This window comes from Babjeviella inositovora (assembly GCF_001661335.1).
Source record: "Babjeviella inositovora NRRL Y-12698 unplaced genomic scaffold BABINscaffold_6, whole genome shotgun sequence".
NCBI lineage: Eukaryota > Fungi > Ascomycota > Pichiomycetes > Serinales > Babjeviella > Babjeviella inositovora.
In genome coordinates this window covers 364,347-385,828 of record NW_017566843.1, presented here as the reverse complement: position 1 = coordinate 385,828, position 21,482 = coordinate 364,347, and the positions used below count along the sequence as shown (strand labels likewise).

The window sequence follows — 21,482 nt, the reverse complement described above, 5'->3', positions numbered from 1 at the left end:
TGGGAAATTCCCCGATCAGGTATATTGCGCGCATGACGCGTCGGAGGAAAACCTGTCGCCTCTTCTCGTGTCCGGGATCCTATATTTCGTGTTTGATACTTTATCTTTATTTCTGAACTATTTCATATTGACATCTACCATCTATCTATACACATCATTATGTCCACAACATCGGCAATCTTGCCGTCCATCCAGATCAATGTCAACTACCGCGAGATCCGCACGGCCATTAAGGACTTCCTCGAGCACTACAAGGGTGACACACGTGAGGTGGTGTTCGACCACAACATCGACGCGATAGCAGCCGAGGAAGTTGTTGGTGATGGCCCAAAATACATGCGTATGTTGCAGCGCGTGGCAAACCGCGAAGTGTCGACCTTGTACATCGACCTCGACGACGTAAAGAGCTACGAGGACACGATCGCCAGCGGGACCCAGGGGACCTCTTTGGTCGACAACATCTGCAAAAACACGTATCACTACATCGAGTTGTTTAGTGCAATCATCGATGAGTTGATGCCGCCGGCCACCGTCGACATCTCGTATAAGGATGACGTGTTAGACGTGATTCTCCACCAGCGGAAATTGCGAAACGCACGCTTGGAAGCGGAGAACCGCGATGAGTACGCGACCGCAGGATTAGATGCGCCACGCGATGATAACATGTTCCCAGCCAAGTTGACGCGTCGTTACTGCCTCTACTTCAAGCCTTTATCCGACATGTACCGTGGAAAGGGGAAGGCCTTGGCGGTGCGCGACGTCAAAGGTAACTACCTCGGGCAGCTCATTACCGTGAGGGGGATTGTCACCAGAGTATCGGACGTCAAACCGTCAGTTTTGGTGAACGCCTACACCTGTGACAAGTGCGGGTTCGAGATCTTCCAAGAGGTCAATGCACGCACTTTTACCCCACTTTCAGATTGTTCATCCCCTCAGTGCCAGGAGAACCAGACCAAGGGCCAACTCTTCATGTCGACGCGTGCGTCGAAGTTCAGTGCGTTCCAGGAGGTGCGCATCCAGGAAATTGCAGACCAGGTGCCAGTTGGTCACATTCCGCGCCAGTTGGGCGTGCACGTAAACGGGGACTTGGTGCGGACAGTGAACCCTGGGGATATCGTGGACATTGCTGGTGTGTTCTTACCAGCACAGTACACTGGGTTCAAAGCCCTCAAGGCGGGGTTGCTCACGGACACGTATCTTGAGGCGCAGCACGTGAGACAGCACAAGAAGCAGTATGAGAGCCTTGAGCTTGGGGTGGAAGCGCGTGCGGAGGTTGCGCGCTTGAATGCGGAGGGGAGCATCTATGAGCGTCTCGCGCGCTCGATTGCGCCCGAAATCTACGGCCACGAGGATGTCAAGAAGGCGTTGCTTTTGCTACTTGTGGGTGGTGTCACCAAAGAAATTGGTGACGGGATGAAAATCAGAGGGGACATCAACATCTGTTTGATGGGTGACCCCGGTGTGGCGAAGTCGCAGTTGCTCAAGTCGATCACCAAGATGGCGCCAAGAGGGGTTTACACTACCGGCAGAGGCTCCTCTGGGGTTGGTTTGACTGCAGCTGTGATGAGGGATCCTGTCACAGATGAGATGGTCTTAGAGGGTGGGGCCTTGGTGTTGGCAGATAATGGTGTGTGCTGCATTGATGAGTTCGACAAGATGGATGACAACGATAGAACGGCAATCCACGAAGTGATGGAGCAGCAGACGATTTCGATCTCCAAGGCGGGGATCACCACGAGTTTGAACGCTAGAACTTCCATTCTCGCGGCCGCGAACCCGTTGTACGGGCGCTACAATCCGCGCATCAGTCCCGTGGAGAACATTAACCTTCCCGCTGCGTTGTTGTCACGGTTTGATATTCTTTTCTTGATCTTGGATACCCCGGATCGTGATTCTGACGAGCGTTTAGCCCAGCACGTCGCGTACGTCCACATGCACAACAGGCACCCAGAGATGAACTTTGAGCCGTTAGATGCCGCGACGATCAGACAGTACATCTCGGTCGCGCGCACATACAGACCAAATGTGCCAAAGACCGTCGCGGATGAGGTTGTTCGTCAGTACACCAGAATGAGACGCGAGTCGCAGACAAACAAGGATTCGACCAAGAAGTTTGCCCAGACCACCCCCAGAACGTTGTTAGGGATCTTGCGTATGGCGCAGGCGTTGGCCAGAATCAGATTTGACACGGAGGTACGTATTGAGGACGTGGAGGAGGCGTTGAGATTGATCAATGTGTCGATGGCGTCCTTGATGCAGCAGAGTGATATTGTTCATGAGGATCAGAGCTCGGCTACGAGAATTCTCCATGTCATCAAGGACATTGCCAAGAGGGAAGGGGCGGACGGCGCCATGGCGCAACGCTTGCTGATGGCGATGGTGCGCGAGCGTGTGTTGGCGCGCGGGTTCACGCAGGGGATGTTTGACGACTGTATTTTGATGTACAGGAATCTTCAGCTGTGGCAGGTGATTGAGAACGGCGAGACGTTGTTGCTTCTCTCGGGGATGGATGTGGATGCAGAGATGGAGGATGTTTAAAAAGATTAAGATACTGCTAGATATCTTTGACGCTTGGTTCTATTCTTGTTTGTATTATTATTTTAATCTAATTTAATTGTTTAGATAAAGGGTTGGAAGGGTAATAAATTATACTGGTACTTGTAGTTACAAAAACGAGCATATATCTAGAGACCAGACCACAAGAAACCCTTCTTCAAGATAACACTCTGCTTCACAGTAACATTATCAGACGAGTCACCGACTGAGACCAAGTACTCACCCTTCTCACAACTCCACTTACCCTCATACTCGTCGAAGAAAGCGGTGGCATACTTGATTGGCAAGGAAATGTTCATAGTCTTTGTTTCGCCGCTCTGTAACTTGACCTTGGAGAACTCTCTCAACTCCTTGACAGGTCTTTCGACCGATGAGTCAACAGCGCCGACGTAAACCTGAGCAACAGTGGAGCCAGCCTTGTCACCAGTATTCTTCACCTCGACGGAAACATTAAAGTTCTTTTCATCCTGCCCGACTTTCAAATTCGAGAACTTAAAGCTGGTGTAACTCAAACCAAAACCAAAGGGAAATAAAACTGGCCTGTCCACCTTTTCATAATACTTGTACCCAATGTAAATGTCTTCCCCGTACAACATTTGCCCCTTATTAGACTTGGAATTCAAGAAGGCTGGGTTGTCCTCCACTCTCTTTGGCCAGGAGAGAGATAACTTTCCCGACGGGTTGACATCGCCGTACAAAACATCAGCAATACCGTTACCTAACTCGTTACCACCGAACCAAGCTTGCACCAAGCCTGGAACCTGGTCAAGCCATGGAAGATCAACTGGAGTGCCTGATTGGTTCACCACCACCACATTTGGATTAACCTTGACAACGGCAGTAACCAACTCGTCGGTAAGACCTGGCAACTTCATGCTTGCTCTATCATAGCCCTCAGACTCCCATTCCTGGGTGAGGCCGACGACCATAACAACCTTATCGACGCTCTTGGCCAACTCAATAGCCTTGTAAACCTCAATTTGGGGATCCACAATGGCCATAGCACCAAACTGGATCCCACCAGCACCAGCAACAGAAGGATCAATATCCTTGTAATGCTCGGAAGTGCCAGGGGAACCCAATTCGACTCTCACCTTGTATGCCTTGTCTTTTTCCAAGCTGATGCGACCCTTCTGTTCGATAGTACCCTGGGAGAAGAAAGCCTCGCCTCTTGTATGGTTGATTTTGGTGTCAACTACTAACGTGTCATCCACAAAGATCTGAGCATCACCAAACACAACAGCACCAAACTCGTGCTCCCCAGTAACCTCAGGGGTGAAGGTACCTTCAAAGTCTACGTACAACTTGTTGTCAAACTTTTCGTGCGCATAGTCAACCAAGAACATGTGAGAATTGGAAAGATTGAACGAATCAATCTTGGTCCTTCCTTCAGTGCCTCTTGGCTCGAGATAAAAGTTACCCACAAAGCCAACCGAACCGTCATCACGGGTCAACTGTGGACCCAAGGCCGGAAGCATCTTGTTGGCAGTGGCCCCGATGGTGTAAGGAACATTCTTTCCGTGTCTCTTGCAGATCCCTTCGTACGGGGTAATGGTGTAGTATGAACGAAGAGAGGCAGAACCACCCCCGGAATAGGCACCAATCTTAGCGTTTGGCCCGATCACCGCAATGGAATCGGACGGCTTCAATGGCAAGATACTGTTTTCATTCTTCAACAAAACAATGGAGTCTGCAGCGAGCGTTCTCAACTGGGAAGAGGTCTTAGGGGTGTTGTTATCTGCGTCTTCAGGGGCGTTTTCCGGAATACCCGACTTTTGACACCACTGCACGAGCTTCAAAACCGATCTGACTCTGTCATCAATAGTATTGATGTGGATCTCTTTGGCTTGGACAGCGTGTGCTATGGACTTTGGAACTCTGATCATCGGCTTCCCTGGCATCTCCAAGTCTAACCCCGCGTCCATGGCTTCCTTCAAGGAGTAGCAGCCGAACCAGTCACTCATGACCATTCCATCCCACTTCCATTCGTCGCGCAAAATGTCGTGCAACAAGAACTTGGACTGCGACACGTGCTCGCCGTTGACCCTGTTGTACGCAGTCATCAATGCCTTCGGGTCGGCATCTCTCATAGTGAGCTGGAACGGCATCAAGTAGGTCTCTCTCAACGCTCTTTGGGTGACCAATGCGTTAATAGAGTTTCTCTCAATTTCCATATCGTTACACACATAGTGCTTGACGGTGGCGGCGATATTTTTTGACTGCATTCCCAGGACGACACTAGCAGTGGCAAGCCCAGAGAGTACCGGGTCCTCAGAGAAGGACTCAAAGCCTCTACCTCCCAACGGCGAACGCTGCATGTTGCAGGTTGGACCCAAAATAACGTGTGCACCCTTGTGTTTAGCTTCAAGTGCCATCAACTTCCCTGCTTCGTGCATCAACTCTTTGTCAAAGGTGGAAGCTAGCCCGGTCCCACACGGGAAACAGGCGGCAGGAACCCCGTTGAAAAGCTTTGTGCCTCTCACACCGTTTGGCCCATCAGAAACACGGATCAGAGGTACATTGAGCCTCTCAATCGCCTGGGTGTGCCAGAAGTCGGCGCCCGCCATCAACTTGACCTTCTCATCAAGGGTGAGCAGAGAAATAACGGTTTCGATGTTAAATGTGGTCATGGTCTAGTATAAGGTCTATGGTATAAGATATGAGCGACAAATGCATAGTGGGAACCTGAAGTCTTATATGGACCCCCGAGGCTCAAAGGGAATTGAAAAATCGAATGTATCATGTCAGCACAGTCTAAAGCGAAAGTGGGGAGTGCATAGTGAGGGGATTGAGTTTATCCGAGCGTACAGGACGCTCGGGGCATCTTTGACACCCAGGTCATGTACCGTTTAGCCAAGGGCTCAAAAAGCGAAAAGTCAGATCGAATACAGGAGTCATTCCCGTGGATTTACCCCAAACATTTTGTTTCGAACGTCCTCCACGTGGAAACGCATCCGTCATACTACAATAGATGCAGATCAGCATATCTTCCAAGAACGGGAGACTCCTTTGGAATGCGCCTTGATTTGGAATCATCTCCGGAGCACCAAGTACGAGGCGGGTTGAAATTTCGATGGGGAGACTAATTAACCAGATAGAGTCTCGTTATTTGGTGATTTTCTAAATATAACTATAATCATTTACCCTTTCGAAAAGTTTGAATGGAGTGGTTAGGAGCCTAACGCTCAAGTTATAAATGTTTAACTATTTGCTGGTATATCACCGCCTCTAAGGATGCAAAACACTATCAATACCATATGGCTGACGTCACTGTCTGATATGGGCTTCCCCTGAAACATTTCCTTTAAGTGTGACAGCCGTCGGGAGGTCTATGCAGGTTGGGCGGCTCGGGTGCCGTTTCCGCATTATATGGGGTTAAGCAGACGTGGATCTGGATAGGATCTGGATCCGAAAAGGCTCTACATCCCGAGGTCTAGATTTCGGTAGCTGGTGATCTCACCACGGACTGGCCGGTATAATCGGACAACAGTCCTATATGACCAAGACTTGAGAGTAATACGGGGACTGCAACAGATATTGAGACTCTGAGCCAACTTCAAAACTCCTTAATGGCTTCAATATTTTCTTATACTTCCAACTAACGAAATACCCCTCCTTCTAGTGAGCTATAGATTTCCAAAAACGTGTCACCAATGCCAGTATAGTTTGAGGCACGCTGAGTTGAATGGATCTACAGGGGAGTAGAACAGAAATATCTAAGAGTATTACTATTGGGAGCTTATTTATGATTTGAGGTTTCCAAGGTACTGTAAATCGTGTAGTCATTCAATTACACACTACAGTCTGGGAGTCACCTCATTCCTTTCATGTGCAATAAAACCGAGTGCATCCATTCAAGTGGAATGGCACATGCTTTGCCTAACGTTGTCCGAGTAACAGAGATACCACCCCTAACCTTAAACTTCCTGGTTTATCTGCTCAGAATAGGCTTTTCGTGGTAGTACTATTGTGCCATATACCCCACAATGTCAGGGATCAGGAGTGATGCAATGCGTGATCGGAACCATCGAGATCCTCTAAAAGCACTTCATGCATAGCCTCTTTCGCGGATTCGCGGTTGCGGCACAGACTCTAATCCGCGAACAGCCCGATGCGGCAAGTCATCGCCTACATTACGAGCGCGTGTGTTTACATTTCCCCAATAAGCTTCCAGAATCTGCACACGAATGCACAGTCCGCACACGTCAAATTTCAGCTTTGGGGCAGCAAACACGCTAACTAGTTTCAACTAACTATATTTAAGATCAAGGTTACGACGCCAGAGTCGTAACACCGACCTGGTCAACTCATTTGTTAGATAGCCATTTCACCTGCCACCTTATCACATCACAGTATGCCTACCGAAAGACCCAAAGTGAAAGACTTATCCGAGCTACAGCTCCACCAGCAGTTGGGAAAAGGTGCCTATGGTGCGGTGTATCTTGCTTCATTAAAGGCTGTGCCGTACACCCAGGTAGCTGCCAAAGTGATAGACTTAGAGCTAGAACACGATATCAACGGGGTAAATAACGAGATTATGATCTTGTCCTCGTGTTTTCTACCCCAAATCACGTCCTACTACGGGTCCTTTGTCCGCGGGTGCAAACTTTGGATTGTTATGGAGTACATCGATGGGGGTTCGCTCTTTGACTTGATCAAGGCCATCAAACACAACTCTACAAAGCCCTACGCCGAGCAAACAATCATCAGCGAAGGCCACATTTCCGTCATGTTGCGAGAAGTATTGCTAGCATTGGAGTACCTCCACGATCAAGGCCAGATCCACCGGGACTTGAAGTCCCAGAATATTCTCATGAACATGCTGGGGGAAGTGAAGCTATCAGATTTTGGGGTCTCTGCCCAGCTTGCATCCAATTTTTCGCGCAGAAACACCACAGTGGGCACACCCTATTGGATGGCACCGGAGGTAATCGCCAACGATTTCGGCGGCCACAGTTTCAAGGCGGATATCTGGTCCATCGGGGCCCTTGCATACGAGCTCATCACCGCGCTTCCTCCCCTCCAAAACTTATATCCCCCAATGGTCGCCTTGAGCAAGATCCCAAAATTGAACAGAGTGGCCCACAAGCACGGAAGAAACAAGGTTTCGTATTCGATGGAGTTTATTGACACAATCAAGCTCCGTGAATTGACTGTCAGCGATTCGTTTAAGGATTTCATGCTTAAATGCTTCATAATCGATCCCAGCGCCAGACCAAGTGCCTCCAGGCTTCTCAAGCACAGGTTCATCACAAAATACGCATCTAAGGATACCAGCACGCTAGTAACCATCTTCGAAGACTTGAAGCTATACGGCAACAAGTCTACAAAAGCCAAGCCGTCACCGTACTACATCCCCACCATTAATGAACACCAAACACAGGGCCAGTTCCAGTTTGATATTAGTGCAATCATGGAGCCTGCTTCGCCCACATCCAACCTTAGTGACGGACTTCTGACCTCCAACATACTCACCTCCCCCCTGACAGTTTCCTCGGCTAGCTCTGACTGCCAAACTACACTCAAAGGGCCCAAGGCTAATGGCACACGGCAGTTTATTCTTCCATCTAATCCTGGATACAAGTCGCTGAGCGGAGAGGAAACCCAGATTTCTTCCGACTCTATGCCTCAGACGTCCACTGGAGAAATGACATTGTATACCAGCAAAGAGGTGTCGAGCGACAAGAAGCTCCAGGAGGCACCATCATTCTTAAACCCCAAGGCCCAGTCGCCTGATTACAAATATGAGATGAGCAAAGTGCTCCATAAGTCTTTCTTCAAGTTTGACCGCAGTTTCAGTTTATCCACCCGGCAATACGATTCGTTGGTTCGATTCAACTCATGTCTTTTAGATTTGTTCAGCAGCGAGGAAGTGGTAAAGAAGTCGTCTACACTGTCTGGCGAAAGCCAGCGCCTGTTGGGGCCCATGTACATGAAGACCCTTTTGAAGGAAATCGCCAAGGTGGAGAGTTTGAAAAAATGCACTATTCCATCGGTACTCATGGGTAGTAATGTTCCTTTAAAAGCTCCAGAGATGGATGATGAAATTGAGAGTGAGCTTTGGAAGAGTTGGTGTGAGAAGATGGTGAATAATCAACTCCTGGAAACGAAATAGGTTTGCGTTATTAAACATTTCACAAATGCTTGCCCCATTGTATTGATGGTATAGTGATGCATTTTAAAACACGCCATTCATATTACACACTTACTCTCAATCTGATGCGAAAGCGTTTATTTGTTAATTTATTGCCTAATTTGAAGGAAATCTCTGTAGGCGGAAAACGCCCCGAAATGCACGCTTCGTATTGCTTATAATTCACCCGTTCAGTGCCCAGAGTTTGCAATTGAGAGCAGTAATACACCCAAGCTTACCTTTTCAGGCACTCCTAAGCATTCAACTGGATTGCACGTGGTTTTCCCTGAGAGTCAAACACCTGTAAGGCATGGTTTTCAAGGGCTGTGTAATTGACGTCTACAATCTGTCCGATATTTCTGGAGGAAACGCCGTTCCGGATCAAAGCGTCGACGCCCGCTGGCTGTTCGGGCAAGTGGTAATCAATGGAGAGAATTGAAACAGAGAACCCATCTTCCTGTACCTGAGGAAGCGAACACATAGGTGCAGCCGTCTGCACCACTTCAGCAGCTGCGATTGTTGGTAACTGGAGCCTTCGGTACTGTTCACGCAAGTGGTCGTAGTCTTCAAGAAGGTGGACCGATCCATCGGGGTTCACACGGGCAATCCCGTAGCCGTTTTCCTCTTCGCTGTATTCGTAGATCAAGCCGCCAGAAGCGAACAGAGACAATCGTCCGTATAAGCCCCGAGAAACCTCGTGGAACACCCTCGGGCGGACGGTGTTGCAGCCATACTCCGAAAAGATAAATGGAAGATTTGTGGAGGAGTATACGGATTCAAGCTTATCATATCCGGAGGTTTTGAAATCATCGCGGGCCCCACACCAACTGTAGGTGTTGACTCCGTAGAAGTCAGACCTCGAGATATCTCCAGATTCACCTGGAATCGAGCATCTAAAATACTCCCAGGAATCTTCTCTGAAGGAGGTGTCATCCACGGAAGAGTAGCCCACGGGAATTTGACGATTGGAGTGCTCGGCCATGTACTGCTTCATGTCTCTCTGAACGGCTCTGATGTACTTTGGTGACAATCTGGCGGAGATTGAATCGTTGATAACCTCGTTACCAGCAAAGAAACCAGCAACGTTAGGATACAACTTGAAGGCTTCAATAAATTGGAATAATCTAGTAACATACCCTAAGTTGTACGAGCTTTCTGGGTCATACCGATTGATGGACTGAACCGGCGAGTTGACATCCAAGAGCAAGTAAATGCCTGCAGCGTTGAAGATGGAAGCACACGCATCGTGGTTGACGTCTACGTTCAAATTATAGATTCGGATAACGTTGACCCCTAAAGTTTGCAACACCTTGGCGTCTCTATAACACACTGCTGGATTAGACAAAACGTCATATAATGACTCCTGGTGGAATCCAGATGACCCTCCTGGCTGGTAGTCCATGCCTTTCAAGAAAAACACCTTATCACCATCGGGAGCAGGTTGAATGAAACGGTTACCCTTGATATACAAGGGAGTCAAGGCCTGTACCGGAAGGAGGATACAGATGCCTAAACTGACCAACAAGATCTTGATGTAATACTTCATGGTACACAGGTATAGAATAATGACGAGGCTGTTTAGGCTTATAGGTAGACTAGTTCAAGGAGAAATAAGAAAACCGAAGATTACTTAATATTCCGGTAATTAAAGACATGGGGTTATTACTCTTCTCGTGACACAAGAGGAGTTCAAGCCTGAACCATTAGTTCCGCCACAAAAGCCAAGTTGTGCCTGCAGTTACCCCGGTGCTAACACAAACCTGCGTGTGGGGGACATGAAATTTCATATCAAAGATCCAAGCTTATGCTTTAACAGGCTAGAGGCTTTTCCATTCCTGATTAGAAAACTTATAAATCCTCCAGGTCACCACACAGAGAGGATAGCTCAGGAAAAAAAAAATAGTATCGGATCATAAACTAGCAGGGAGCTTAAATGTAACTGAACGACTTTCATATGTAGAACTATTTAACCCTTTAAAGAAATTCCCTTCTAAATTTAAATCACAATAAATATTTTTTTGGTACTCCAGATACCTCCAATGCAACACTGTATCACTAGCTGTTCCCGCCTGCTTTCTCCCACTCGTACCACTCAATCCACAATTCATCAACCAACGGCCTACTGGTGTATGCATCTACCATAATCATCTTCTCTTCATCAGTCATCAAATCTCCACAATGCTTAACACCCATGAGGGCCTCGCCCTTTGAATTCTCCCTGCTCACAACCTCGCACCAATCACCACAGATCTTCGAATCAAACCGCCAGTACAAGTTAGCCACACACAATTTCATCTCCAGGACTGCAATATTCATTCCAAGACACATTTTTGGACCCTGGCCAAATGGACACATGAACTTCTTCTGCAAATGCAAGCGCGTCTTATACGCCTCTAGGGTCTCTCCCGCCTGGTTGAGCCATCTCTCGGGCATAAATTTATCTGGCTGAGCAAATACCTCGGAGTTACGGTGCATGCTCCATGGCTGGACCGACACAATGGTTTGACGGGGAATCTCCACCTCAAACCCACCAACATGAGCAACGTATTTGCGATCGACCAATCGAGGTTCGGATCCTGGGATGGCGGCATGCACTCTCAATATCTCTTGCATGAACGCTTCCAAGTACGGCAACTGATCAATAACCTCCAAGCTGTCCAAAGGCGGAGAGAAACTGCTATCACCCTTTGGTGGCTCGCCGAATACATCCACCATTTCCTGATGTAACCTGGCCTTGATCTCCAGATTTACCGGTCGGGACAATTCCCAGGCGACGTATGACAAGGAGATTCCTGTTGTTTCGTGTCCCGCAAAGATATGGTCGGCCAATTCTGAATACACGTCATTGCCGGCTAAGCCAAAATCGAGCAAGGTTTTGAGCGTACTAGGAGGTGAACTCTTTTCTGAAAGCACCATGGTTTCAGCCTTCCTAAACAAGTTGTACTGCCATTGCTTGATGGCAACTGATGCGTTTTTGATCGCAGGGGAAGCGGCTATGTTCCAGAGGCTAGGGATGCTGGTGACGTAGAACCACATGGAAGACTGCTGTCTGTGGGCCTCCACGATCTGCCTGTCTTGCTTGTTAGACAAAAAATCCGTGCTACAATTTGGCCCTAATTCAAACGACGTAACCACATCCATGGCCAAGGCTGAGAATGTCCCGTACATCTCCATTCCCAAATTACGAGCCTTTGGCTGCAACCAGTTGCCGGAACCGAGAATGTAGCCTTTACCTAACTTGTTGAATGGCGAAGCTGCACTGGTGTAATCAGGTGTCTCGGCCGTAATAGAGGTTCGGTAGATGTCCTCTGTCAACTTGGTCACCTTTTCGTACAAGATAGTCTGGCTCTCCTGGGAAAACACGTAGGACTTGGTGTACAACGGATTCATGCGTTTTCTGCGTTCAATGTGCGCCACATTGTCTTTCATAGAAAAGGCGTTGGTCTGGCCGAAATTTCCAAAGTTGTAGAAGTGCGACTTGGGAAAGTTTCTTATATAAATATCCTTCAAGTATTTGTGGTCGTTGAAGGAAAGTTCAGAAGGTGAGATGACCACAATTGGCCCGTATTGTTTATGCAAATTGTGCAACAATTCATTCCGCAGCTCGGTGCGTGCTTTGTGGAGAATTGGTAAGTAGCTCACACGGTAGAGCGCGGGCCCCGGAATATGCCGAAGCGGCGACAAGAAGAATGGGTAGAGCAAGTAGAAGTAGGTTACAAGGCAAGCAGTAAGAATTCCTAAGAATTGGAGAGGATACTCTAGAGCATAGTTAAGTAAGTTTTGGACTAGCATATTGTGTACACCGAGAGTAAGATAGAAGTATAGAAAAAAAATGGAGTTCGTGGGGTTTATATAGACATGCACCCTGCAGTATAATCTAAAAAAAACCCCCGCATCTCTGGCGGAACGACCTGCCGAATCAGTAGCGCTCGTGACGCGTTTGTTATCTCCTTCTAAAGCGTATACCCCAGGTTATGACCACCGGGAGTGCTAATGGCAGGAGCTGACGGTCACGCACGACCTCTTATCACACCGGTGGAGAGTTGTAGCGGAGAAATTCGATATTGGATTTAACAATAGTCCGACGGAGAAAATCCCGGGGAAGTACCTTTATCTTATGGTGCTTTTAGCGATTTTTATAGCTTCCCTTAAAGACGAAAGATGCTGTATAATGGTGTCGGCCGATTCCAGGGTTTAGCCCTAGCCCCTACTCCGAGCAAACACATACAGCCGGCAATTCTATTCTTTACCAGTGCACCAAATTTCAAGTTTATAAACTAGTGGGGGAAAAATTAGATGGGACAAAGTTTACACTAATCTACAGAGAGGAAAGTCATACACGTGCTCGCTGTCTGGTATTCTTTAGTGGCTCTCCGGGCGCTTCGGTCTTTCCCTAGGTTGATATAATGGATAGTGTCAAATCGAAAAACGTCTATGAACTTGCTGTACCTAAATGGTAATCTCTGGCATCTCGCTATTCTACACCCTAAGCTAGAGATTTTAATAACTATTCCTAAACAATGCGGCCCCCGAACGGGATGTAAAGTTGCGCACGTTCTGGATCTAAAGATCCCTACGGTTAAGGTTTCATAACGGCTCCGTCTACGTATTGCCATGTACGACTTTAAAAAGCAGTTCCCAATCTAATCTACGATTTAAAAACAAATTAATTATGAACTCGTTAAAACACGGCTTAGCCATAGAATCAGTAAGGCTGATTCAGAATCGCCACCTTTCCACCAACATTACCCCTTCACCCTTATCTTGTTCGACTCCTTACGCCAAAGAGCTAGAGGATAATATCATGGGGTTTCCTGGGTTTCTTTACTAAAATATATAACCCCATCATCCACACACACTCTTTTCTCTGATAATCCCCCAGAAATCACATATTGTGCTCATTTCCCGCGGAAAGTGCTGGCTTCTCATATGGGCCGAGCCGCACGCGGCAAGTCTCGGCAGGCCTAGCGTCAGCTGCCAATTAGCACCAGTGGGCCGTCTCTCCGTCTTTCAATTAGGAAACTTCAAGCCAAATTGGCACGTTCCAAATATGCCCCCATTTCAGAGCGGCCCTGTCATTTGCGAAGTTATCTTCTATATCACTCAACTCATTGCATAACTGAAACCTTAACTCATGTTGCCGTTTGCGATTCCATACCCGCCAGAGCCGAAGGAAGGCTACTGGGGCCTCAGGACCGCCACCATTGATTGGTGCGAGGAAAACTATGTCGTCTCCCATTACATCGCAGAGGCTGTCAATACCGTTACCAACTCCATATTTATCATCCTTGCCGCATACGCGATGTACCAGTCCCGCAAGCAGGACCACGAATTACGGTTCACCTTCATTGCCTTTGGTTTTATGCTTGTGGGTGTGGGCAGCTGGTTATTCCACATGACGTTGCTCTATCAGTACCAACTCTTGGACGAGTTACCGATGATCTATGCCACCTGCATTCCCTTCTGGCTGGTCTTTTCCGAAAACGTTTCGAAGAAGCGGTCTGCCGCTGTTGCCTTGTCTGTGTTCATTAGTGCCAGCTTGTTGACTGCGATTTACTTGTACTACCGCGACCCCACCATCCACCAGGTAAGCTACGCGATTTTGAACGTGGGCATAATCGGGCGCGCCGCCTATTTGACCAAGACCCGCATCGCCGACCCCGCGGCCAGAAAGCAGTTGTTTACCACTATGTACATGGCTGTGGTCATCTTCTTGACCGGCTACTTCTTGTGGAATATGGACATCCACTTCTGCGGCTTGTGGAGACTGACCAGGCGCTCTTGGGGCATGCCGTATGGGTTTGTCTTAGAGGGCCACGGCTGGTGGCACTTGCTCACCGGCACCGGTGTCTACTACTACGTTGTGTACTTGGAGTACTTAAGAGCGCACATGTTGGGCAGAGCCCAGTTGTACAACTTTCAGTGGAGATTCGGCATCTTCCCAGACATTGTCTTGAAGCAGAATAAGGCCAAGACCACTTGAGAATGCATTCTTACCACCCTCACTGTGCCTATTTATCAATGTATATACGCTATGAAACTCTCTTTAATAGATAGCCATCCAAAGGTTTCGAATAGTTATTTTGATATCCAGTTTACAGATATGAGGTACGAAGCTATACAATTTTCTAAACCCGATATTATTACATAAACTCAATGACAACGTGTAGTTAAATATACCCTTTAACCGGTGAATTTTATGTGAACTTTGGACTCACAAAAAGTTATGGGATAATCGTGATTTTTACGTGGCTCATATACCCCAGTATTCAGTGATATCTAGAAGTTGCAGGTTCAAGCCCCATGCATTGTAGTTGATTTTCAATGGAATAATTTATACTGACTATATTGTCTACAGAAATAATCTATGACGGAAAAACGGTATTTATGGATACTTGAGTAATGCACTCGGCATACCTTACGCCTGGTAGGTGAGCCTATCCCTTCAAACCCCCAAAAGTGACATTGTACATTCGAGCAACCTAGTTTCAAAACTATGGACTGAGGGCATAGAGCTCCCTGTTGATAATCACTGAATGTAGCCATTCCAGTAGAGAAAAAAAAAAGATGTATTAAATGGCCGTCTAGGATGTTGCGGGTTCTCTAACTAGGGATGTGCTGTTCTCTCTTCATCCACCTACTAATCTCCCATAAACAGGCCTCCGTCCCAATCTTCTTTTCGTTTTCTCGATTTACGTTGGGGTATAGGGCATAGCCGCTCACTCTTGCAATACACATACTCATTGAATATGAAGCTTTTTGGAGGCCAGAAACATGAAATCTGGCAAGGTGCATACCTACGTATTAGATTCCCTTAGATCTGCATTCTCATAAAATTCTCAATTAAACTAGGCAAAGAAAATATCTCTCAGTGGAGAGGCTAAAATTGATAAATATAAACCACAACACAAGACCTATCTAAATCACATTCCTCGTAGCATCTCTATCATCGGTACTCACGCCCAGCATGAACTGTTGTCTCTCGGTATCCACATCCCATTCACTGAGGTCCAAAGTTGGTACTGGATTACCGCTACCTCCCAGAACACCCAAGCCCGCCTGTAATCTTCTTTTTTGCATAACTTGCAGCAGCCTGAATATAATGAACGCCAAGACTACGATATAGACGATAAACTCAAAGATCCCTACCACCATTGATCTCATCATCATAGTTCTAAGAAGCTCGTTGAACTGACGCATGTCTGGCTGGTCATAACCGGGATGTGTTCTATGGTGGTCACCCCCTCTGTTCTGGCTCATTTCAAACATCTGATATGTCTGCTCTCCTCCAGAACCCAACATTTTCAAGTCGGGTAAACTGCGCAACTCGTTGAGCTTCACCACTGCAATCTTCAAGGAGAGGTCGACGACAGAACCAAGGATCTGGAGGCAAGTTTCGTTGATAAGAGAGACTTGCAAAAACATATGGAGTTTGTCCAGAGCTTTACCTCTACCAGAAACCAAGCCCTGTGAGTGACCGTGTGGCTTTAAAACCGCCGGTTTCTCTAACAGTGCTCCTGCCGGGATATGGTCCCATCCAAACTGCCACTGGGCCAAGAACGAATCAGCCTTAGTGTGAGGTGTCTTGGGTAAGTCACGCTCCCATTTGATACCAAAGCCCGACTTTCTGGCTTCTTCGTAATGGAGGGAAAGGGTGTCTACCGTCCCATTGTCGTATGCGTGTTTTTCCCCCTCTTTGTAAATCTTGCCTTCCACAAGAATTGAGCTGCAACACGCAACAGCAAAGACAGCCGCAATCGGATTAAAAAACATTTGGTTTGATTTGGGTGGTGTTAAACTGTTGGTATACAATTGTTAGTATTATACTGTTAATGTGAGCTACACTAAAAGTAAGGAAAGAGATTTAAAAATGAAGGAAATGTGCTGTCAATCCAAAGTTTGCCATGAGCTGCGCCTGTGGAGTCTGAGCCCCCTCGCCCCTTCATGCATCGAGCCAATCGCTAGATGCCAAAGAGGAATTTCGTTATGCATGGTCTGCATTGCTTATCACTAAGCTTTATGCTAAAAGCATTAGTATAATATTGGAAGGCGCATGCATGCGTCCCCACTCCACTCATACAAAAACAGAAAAATAATCGACTTGTGCCGAAAGATATTTTGATCCACCAAAAAGGCTTGTAAAAAGAACGAATCGTAACATGGCCACTATAGCTTTAATAGTTTAGGAACCTACTGGTTGTGCTTATTAATGTGTAGCCAACGTCTTCTGCGGATGTCTATTTATAGAACTGACAACTGTACGACGGTTAGTGTGTATATCTGGATATCCTATATCATCGAATCCGCCTTTCTGGTGAGATAAGGGCTTTGCTCACTACTCAGTTGTGATAGGACAGCCCGGTTGGCTAATATGGTGGTTTTTGAATCCATCCGACTACCCTACATTTGGCAAAGCTCAAGATGTAATAAGTTAACGGGCTAGGTCGCTTTAGCTTATACAGAGAGGAAGTTTAAACGCCTACGCCTTGGATGTCTTGCAGATTAATTCTGTCTTTTGCTTTTGGTGTGCCTTCAGAGCCAATTTTTCCCCATCCCTTTGCTTGTAGAAAGCGAACCCAGAGTCCCATTACCGTAGGGATATCTCTCTACCTTGCCGTGAGTATTCTGGGAGCGAACCTTGAACATGTAGAATCGTGACTAAATCCTTTAAACACAAGACACTTCAATATAGCGACATGGGAGATGTATTGCCGAAATCTTGCCAGACGTGGGGCTAGAGTTGTAGTTTAACCTCAAGAGCATCGTTCTCCGCTATTAGCTCACGTAATCTTGTCCACCTTCACCTATAAAATGGAGTATCCCCTTTAGCTCCTTCACGTTTGTTGGTGTATAAAGTACGTCGGATTAGTCCAAATAGACCACGGTCATCACTGGATGTACTACAGAAGTGATAAAGTGTCAGTATACATGGAAATTTACAGGGCTATACGGATACCATTCTTGTGGCGGTCAACCAGTGAATTTAACCAAGATCCTTAACAATTGTAGAGTCATAGGAGGTTAAGGACCGTAGTATTTTTACAATACGAGATAGTAACCATCCATTGCGTAATCGTGGGACGAGGAGCTATCAGCGATAACCGTAGAATATCCCTTATAAGATACACATGGTTAAGCCTCAATCGTAGCTTGATGGATCATTTTCTGAACTAATTCTCTCTGATTTTACGTATAATAACCCTTATATATCCAAAAAAAAAAAATAGCGTTAATAAATAAAATACCCCAACGGGCTCTCGGCAAAACTAGGCCCTCTGCCTAGCCAGAAAACACAAAGTGGGTTGTCCCACAGGCTGAAGCTACACCATTCCAGCGTAGAATGTCCGTAAGCTATATCTCCCAGATAGGCTACCGTCACCTACAACATGTGTTCCTGGCGGTCGTCATCCTCCCTGTCGGAACTAATTCTGAACATCTCCATACCCTCCTCCTCGTCATCGCTACGCACCATATCGTAGTCACCGGCAGTACGTCTAAAGTCCTTATTACCCCTCATACGCGCCATGAGCCCGCGGTTGATCAATCCCTGGCGCTGCTTGTTGAAAAAGTAGAACCCTGCCGCTAAGATCACAACCATTCCCAACAAAGTCGCCACAGGGTGTGTAAAAGTTCTCTGCTTCTCGGATTCATCCGATTTCTCCCCTGGGCTGTGGTCCGATTCGCCCTCCTTAGCTTCGCCCTTATTCTCACTTGCCGGCTCTTGGTCCGCTCTTAACGTCGCTAATAAACGTGTCTCATTAAACATCAGTACCACTGCATTTTCCAAGGAGACATCAACGACCGAACCGAGGATCCGAAAGCTGGTTTCATTGAGCACGGTAACCTTCATCGTGGCATTAAACAGGTCAACCTTAACGTCTTTTCCATCACTGTTCAAGTCACCATACTCGTGTTTCTGGTCCTCCTCAAAGGCATCCAAGTCTAACGGCTCTTCGTTCACCTGGACGACACCTGTCAAATTGTACACCCAGTGGGCTACAAATGTGTTTGTCCCGACAGATTCGTCCTGAGGGGCAGAAACAAGGTGTACCTCCTGCACGTGGGTCAACTGGACATACAAGTACGTCTGGCTACCATCTTTCACCGTGTTATCGGCGTAGTACGAGAGCGAGAGGTCGTCCATCGTAAGATTGGAATACGGCGTGTTGGCCATGTGCTTGGTCGTGTTGTGCGCAATGATGTGTCTGTGATCCACCGGGATGGCCTTCTGGGCCATGGCCGCCAACGGCAATGCAAATAAAAGGCTGATTAACTTCATAGGCGTGGTTATTGGAAGAGTAATTAAGCATTACCGCAACCCTAATCTTTCAATTATTACACGACCGGGAGGAGGGGCCGCGTCAGGAGACTTGCACGCGTCGGGTCGTGCGATACCGAGACGTTGGTTATGCACAACTAATGGTGCAATGACGCATAATTTTTCGACTCCACAGTCACAGGGCTGGTGTGGTAGCTACAAGTCAAGTAAACCATTTTGCCACCAGTTTGTCGTCATTCATTGCCAAAAGCCAATACAGCGTGCAATATCCTTCACCATTATACCATACGTGGTTAGCATTGGCCTATAACCCCAACAGTTGCTGTCTGCATTGTTCCATCAGGCCCGAATATTTATCCAAAAGCATCACGACTATCGAGAAGTCCCTGTATTAAGGCATATTCGTCTTAAATTTTCGCATTATTGTATTTTCTCTACTCGCGTCCTTTATAAACACAGAATTACATTACACGTATTCATTATTGTCTCATGACATACACAAAGCCAGTGATATCGCTCCCTGCAGTGTGTCAGACTCCTCCCGAAGCCCAATACACGGTAATATTTCTCCATGGGCTCGGCGACTCAGGCCAGGGCTGGTCGTTCATTGCCAGCGCCGCGCGCAACTACAAGCTCGACCACTTCAACTTCATCTTCCCGTCTGCCCCAGATATACCTTCGTCACTCAACTTTGGCATGGTAATTCCGGCCTGGTACGATCTAAAGTCGCTCCACAACGTACGTGCTGACGAGGATGTGGACTCCATCGAGATGTCGCTTGAATACGTAACGCTGTTGGTCGAGGAAGAGGTGACACGCGGGGTACCAATGGAGCACATCATAGTGGGTGGCTTCTCCCAGGGCTGTGCCCTTTCGCTCTTGCTTGCAGCCACACTAGGCGAGCGAATGGGTGGCTTCATTGGGTTGTCCGGCTACATCCCGATGCTAGATACCGTCAAGCACATCAACTGTACTGATCCGGACCTTGCGCGAGCAAATAGTACCACACCTATCTTTCTTGCCCATGGGGAGAAGGATAACGCCATCAAGTTTGAGTTGAGCAGAGAGAACGAGGCATGTCTCCGCGACTGGGGCTTCCAAGACATTACGTACAAGCAGTACAAGGGCTTGAGCCATAGCACTAATGACGAGGAAATCGATGACGTGATGAAGTGGTTGGTCCGTGTGAGCGAACTAGAATTAGCATAGCAAGCGGGCATAAAGATAAATGAGGAGCAATACTTAATTATGACAATGAGTAAAAATGAGAGTGGAAAGAATAATATGGATGGCGTGACACATGTGTGGAGAGTGATAAAACATCTATATAATCAAGACTTCGAATATACGCTTTTGAAAGTGAGATTATAGGCAGATGGAAAAAAAAAAACTAGTTCCAAGAAGGATGACACATGGCAAACAGATCTCACCACCATGTATTGCGGTTCACCGTCCAAGGAGTACTGGTACACGATCCCTCGTAGGCACTGATAATCTTACTTTCTCTATCGCATACGAATGAATTTATCAGCTTATAAAATCTATAGCTTACGGGATTTGTGTACTGATCGTGGGTATAACGAGTAATTCGATGGTTCAGATCTATTTCTCTACCAGAGATGTAGGCATTTATAATTCCATGATGCAACAGATATCCCCTATTCCTTTAATGGTTATAGTCATGAAAATAGCCGTTAACAACGAAAGACTAGTGCAAAAGTCGTAAGTGGTAAGAGCCGTCAGAAATTAGCTTTAAACCCGGGAGTAAAATCCCTCAGCGGTAAGTCTACGATAGCCTAAGTCCTTCTGGCCAGTCTCCCGCCGAGACAACGATCCACATGGGCCGCAAACCGACTCCCGGCAATCTTTCGTGTGCAATTGCTACACACAAAGTACCTCGATGCATCGGCTTGCTTCAACCCCTCGTTTCCGTAAATATCCCTGTTGCCTCCCAAACCCGAATACACATACACCACACGAGTATTCTTCTCGTTTTCGTCAAATACAGTTTCATGCCCGTTCAGGAGCAAGGCAGTAGCAGGCGAATTGGCACGTGAAGCGGCCTGGGAGCTGTTGTTGGTGCTGGCGGTAGACGCAATCATAGAGTTTTCATCTATCAAGTTGGACAAGCCGGCAAACGTGTGCGCCGGTAGCGGTCGTGAGTCGTGGTGGGTCTGTCTGATCTGCTTCTCAAGAAGGAGCCTTTCCACGATAAGCTGGTGGATCTGCTTCTCCAAGAGATCATGGAGGATTGATATGGCCTATAGCATTAGTGGCTATTGCGTTCTAAGCAAAAAGTACTTACTAGTGACGCTTTGGTGGGTATATCCTCGGGCATGGTAGATGAGGAAAGGAGGGGGAAGAGGTACGGCAAGAAAACGGATCGGCCAAATAGCCCGGACAACGACTAGAATATTTCGGTTGAGTTTCTAGAAAAATAGTCCCTAATTTGTTTAGAATGGGCTATAAATTGGAAGGTGGCATGTAATCAGCCAGCGCTTGACGCTCAACCGA

General features: G+C 47.2%; 10 protein-coding genes across 10 annotated transcripts; 4 read left to right on the top strand and 6 right to left on the bottom strand.

Moving 5' to 3' along the window:
- Positions 1-90: 90 nt before the first annotated feature.
- CDC47 (DNA replication licensing factor MCM7) lies at positions 91-2,990 on the top strand. The gene has a single exon (XM_019128853.1). The coding sequence runs from the start codon at positions 160-162 to the stop codon at positions 2,536-2,538; it is 2,379 nt and encodes a 792-aa protein (XP_018985169.1). The 5' UTR covers positions 91-159; the 3' UTR covers positions 2,539-2,990.
- Positions 2,685-5,186, bottom strand: BABINDRAFT_171435 (beta-glucosidase; the record flags this gene model as incomplete). Its single annotated transcript, XM_019130816.1, has 1 exon — positions 2,685-5,186. One exon carries the CDS (start codon positions 5,184-5,186, stop codon positions 2,685-2,687), a length of 2,502 nt encoding a protein of 833 aa, XP_018985168.1.
- A 1,724-nt stretch (positions 5,187-6,910) lies between these two features.
- Positions 6,911-7,930, top strand: BABINDRAFT_36558 (uncharacterized protein; the record flags this gene model as incomplete). The annotated part of the gene is made up of 1 exon (XM_019131775.1): positions 6,911-7,930. A coding segment is annotated over one exon (1,020 nt), but the record flags the coding sequence as incomplete, so codon positions are not given.
- A 1,012-nt stretch (positions 7,931-8,942) lies between these two features.
- On the bottom strand, positions 8,943-10,344 carry BABINDRAFT_171434 (glycoside hydrolase family 72 protein; the record flags this gene model as incomplete). The annotated part of the gene is made up of 2 exons (XM_019130815.1): positions 8,943-10,198; positions 10,320-10,344. The coding sequence occupies 2 exons, from the start codon at positions 10,342-10,344 to the stop codon at positions 8,943-8,945; spliced, it is 1,281 nt and encodes a 426-aa protein (XP_018985166.1).
- Positions 10,345-10,744: 400 nt separating this feature from the next.
- BABINDRAFT_8031 (uncharacterized protein) lies at positions 10,745-12,481 on the bottom strand (the record flags this gene model as incomplete). The annotated part of the gene is made up of 1 exon (XM_019132720.1): positions 10,745-12,481. One exon carries the CDS (start codon positions 12,479-12,481, stop codon positions 10,745-10,747), a length of 1,737 nt encoding a protein of 578 aa, XP_018985165.1.
- A 935-nt stretch (positions 12,482-13,416) lies between these two features.
- YDC1 (alkaline dihydroceramidase) lies at positions 13,417-14,827 on the top strand. Its single transcript, XM_019128852.1, has one exon. It carries the CDS (start codon positions 13,824-13,826, stop codon positions 14,670-14,672), a length of 849 nt encoding a protein of 282 aa, XP_018985164.1. The 5' UTR covers positions 13,417-13,823; the 3' UTR covers positions 14,673-14,827.
- A 675-nt stretch (positions 14,828-15,502) lies between these two features.
- On the bottom strand, positions 15,503-16,462 carry BABINDRAFT_175989 (uncharacterized protein; the record flags this gene model as incomplete). Its single annotated transcript, XM_019131004.1, has 1 exon — positions 15,503-16,462. One exon carries the CDS (start codon positions 16,460-16,462, stop codon positions 15,608-15,610), a length of 855 nt encoding a protein of 284 aa, XP_018985163.1. The 3' UTR covers positions 15,503-15,607.
- A 1,439-nt stretch (positions 16,463-17,901) lies between these two features.
- Positions 17,902-18,968, bottom strand: BABINDRAFT_161520 (uncharacterized protein). The gene has a single exon (XM_019128851.1). It carries the CDS (start codon positions 18,924-18,926, stop codon positions 18,069-18,071), a length of 858 nt encoding a protein of 285 aa, XP_018985162.1. The 5' UTR covers positions 18,927-18,968; the 3' UTR covers positions 17,902-18,068.
- A 221-nt stretch (positions 18,969-19,189) lies between these two features.
- On the top strand, positions 19,190-20,319 carry BABINDRAFT_62148 (uncharacterized protein). Its single transcript, XM_019132387.1, has one exon. The coding sequence runs from the start codon at positions 19,458-19,460 to the stop codon at positions 20,175-20,177; it is 720 nt and encodes a 239-aa protein (XP_018985161.1). The 5' UTR covers positions 19,190-19,457; the 3' UTR covers positions 20,178-20,319.
- Positions 20,320-20,502: 183 nt separating this feature from the next.
- BABINDRAFT_13437 (SAGA histone acetyltransferase complex subunit) lies at positions 20,503-21,306 on the bottom strand (the record flags this gene model as incomplete). Its single annotated transcript, XM_019127082.1, has 2 exons — positions 20,503-21,229; positions 21,274-21,306. 2 exons carry the CDS (start codon positions 21,304-21,306, stop codon positions 20,765-20,767), a joined length of 498 nt encoding a protein of 165 aa, XP_018985160.1. The 3' UTR covers positions 20,503-20,764.
- Between the last annotated feature and the right edge of the window lie 176 nt (positions 21,307-21,482).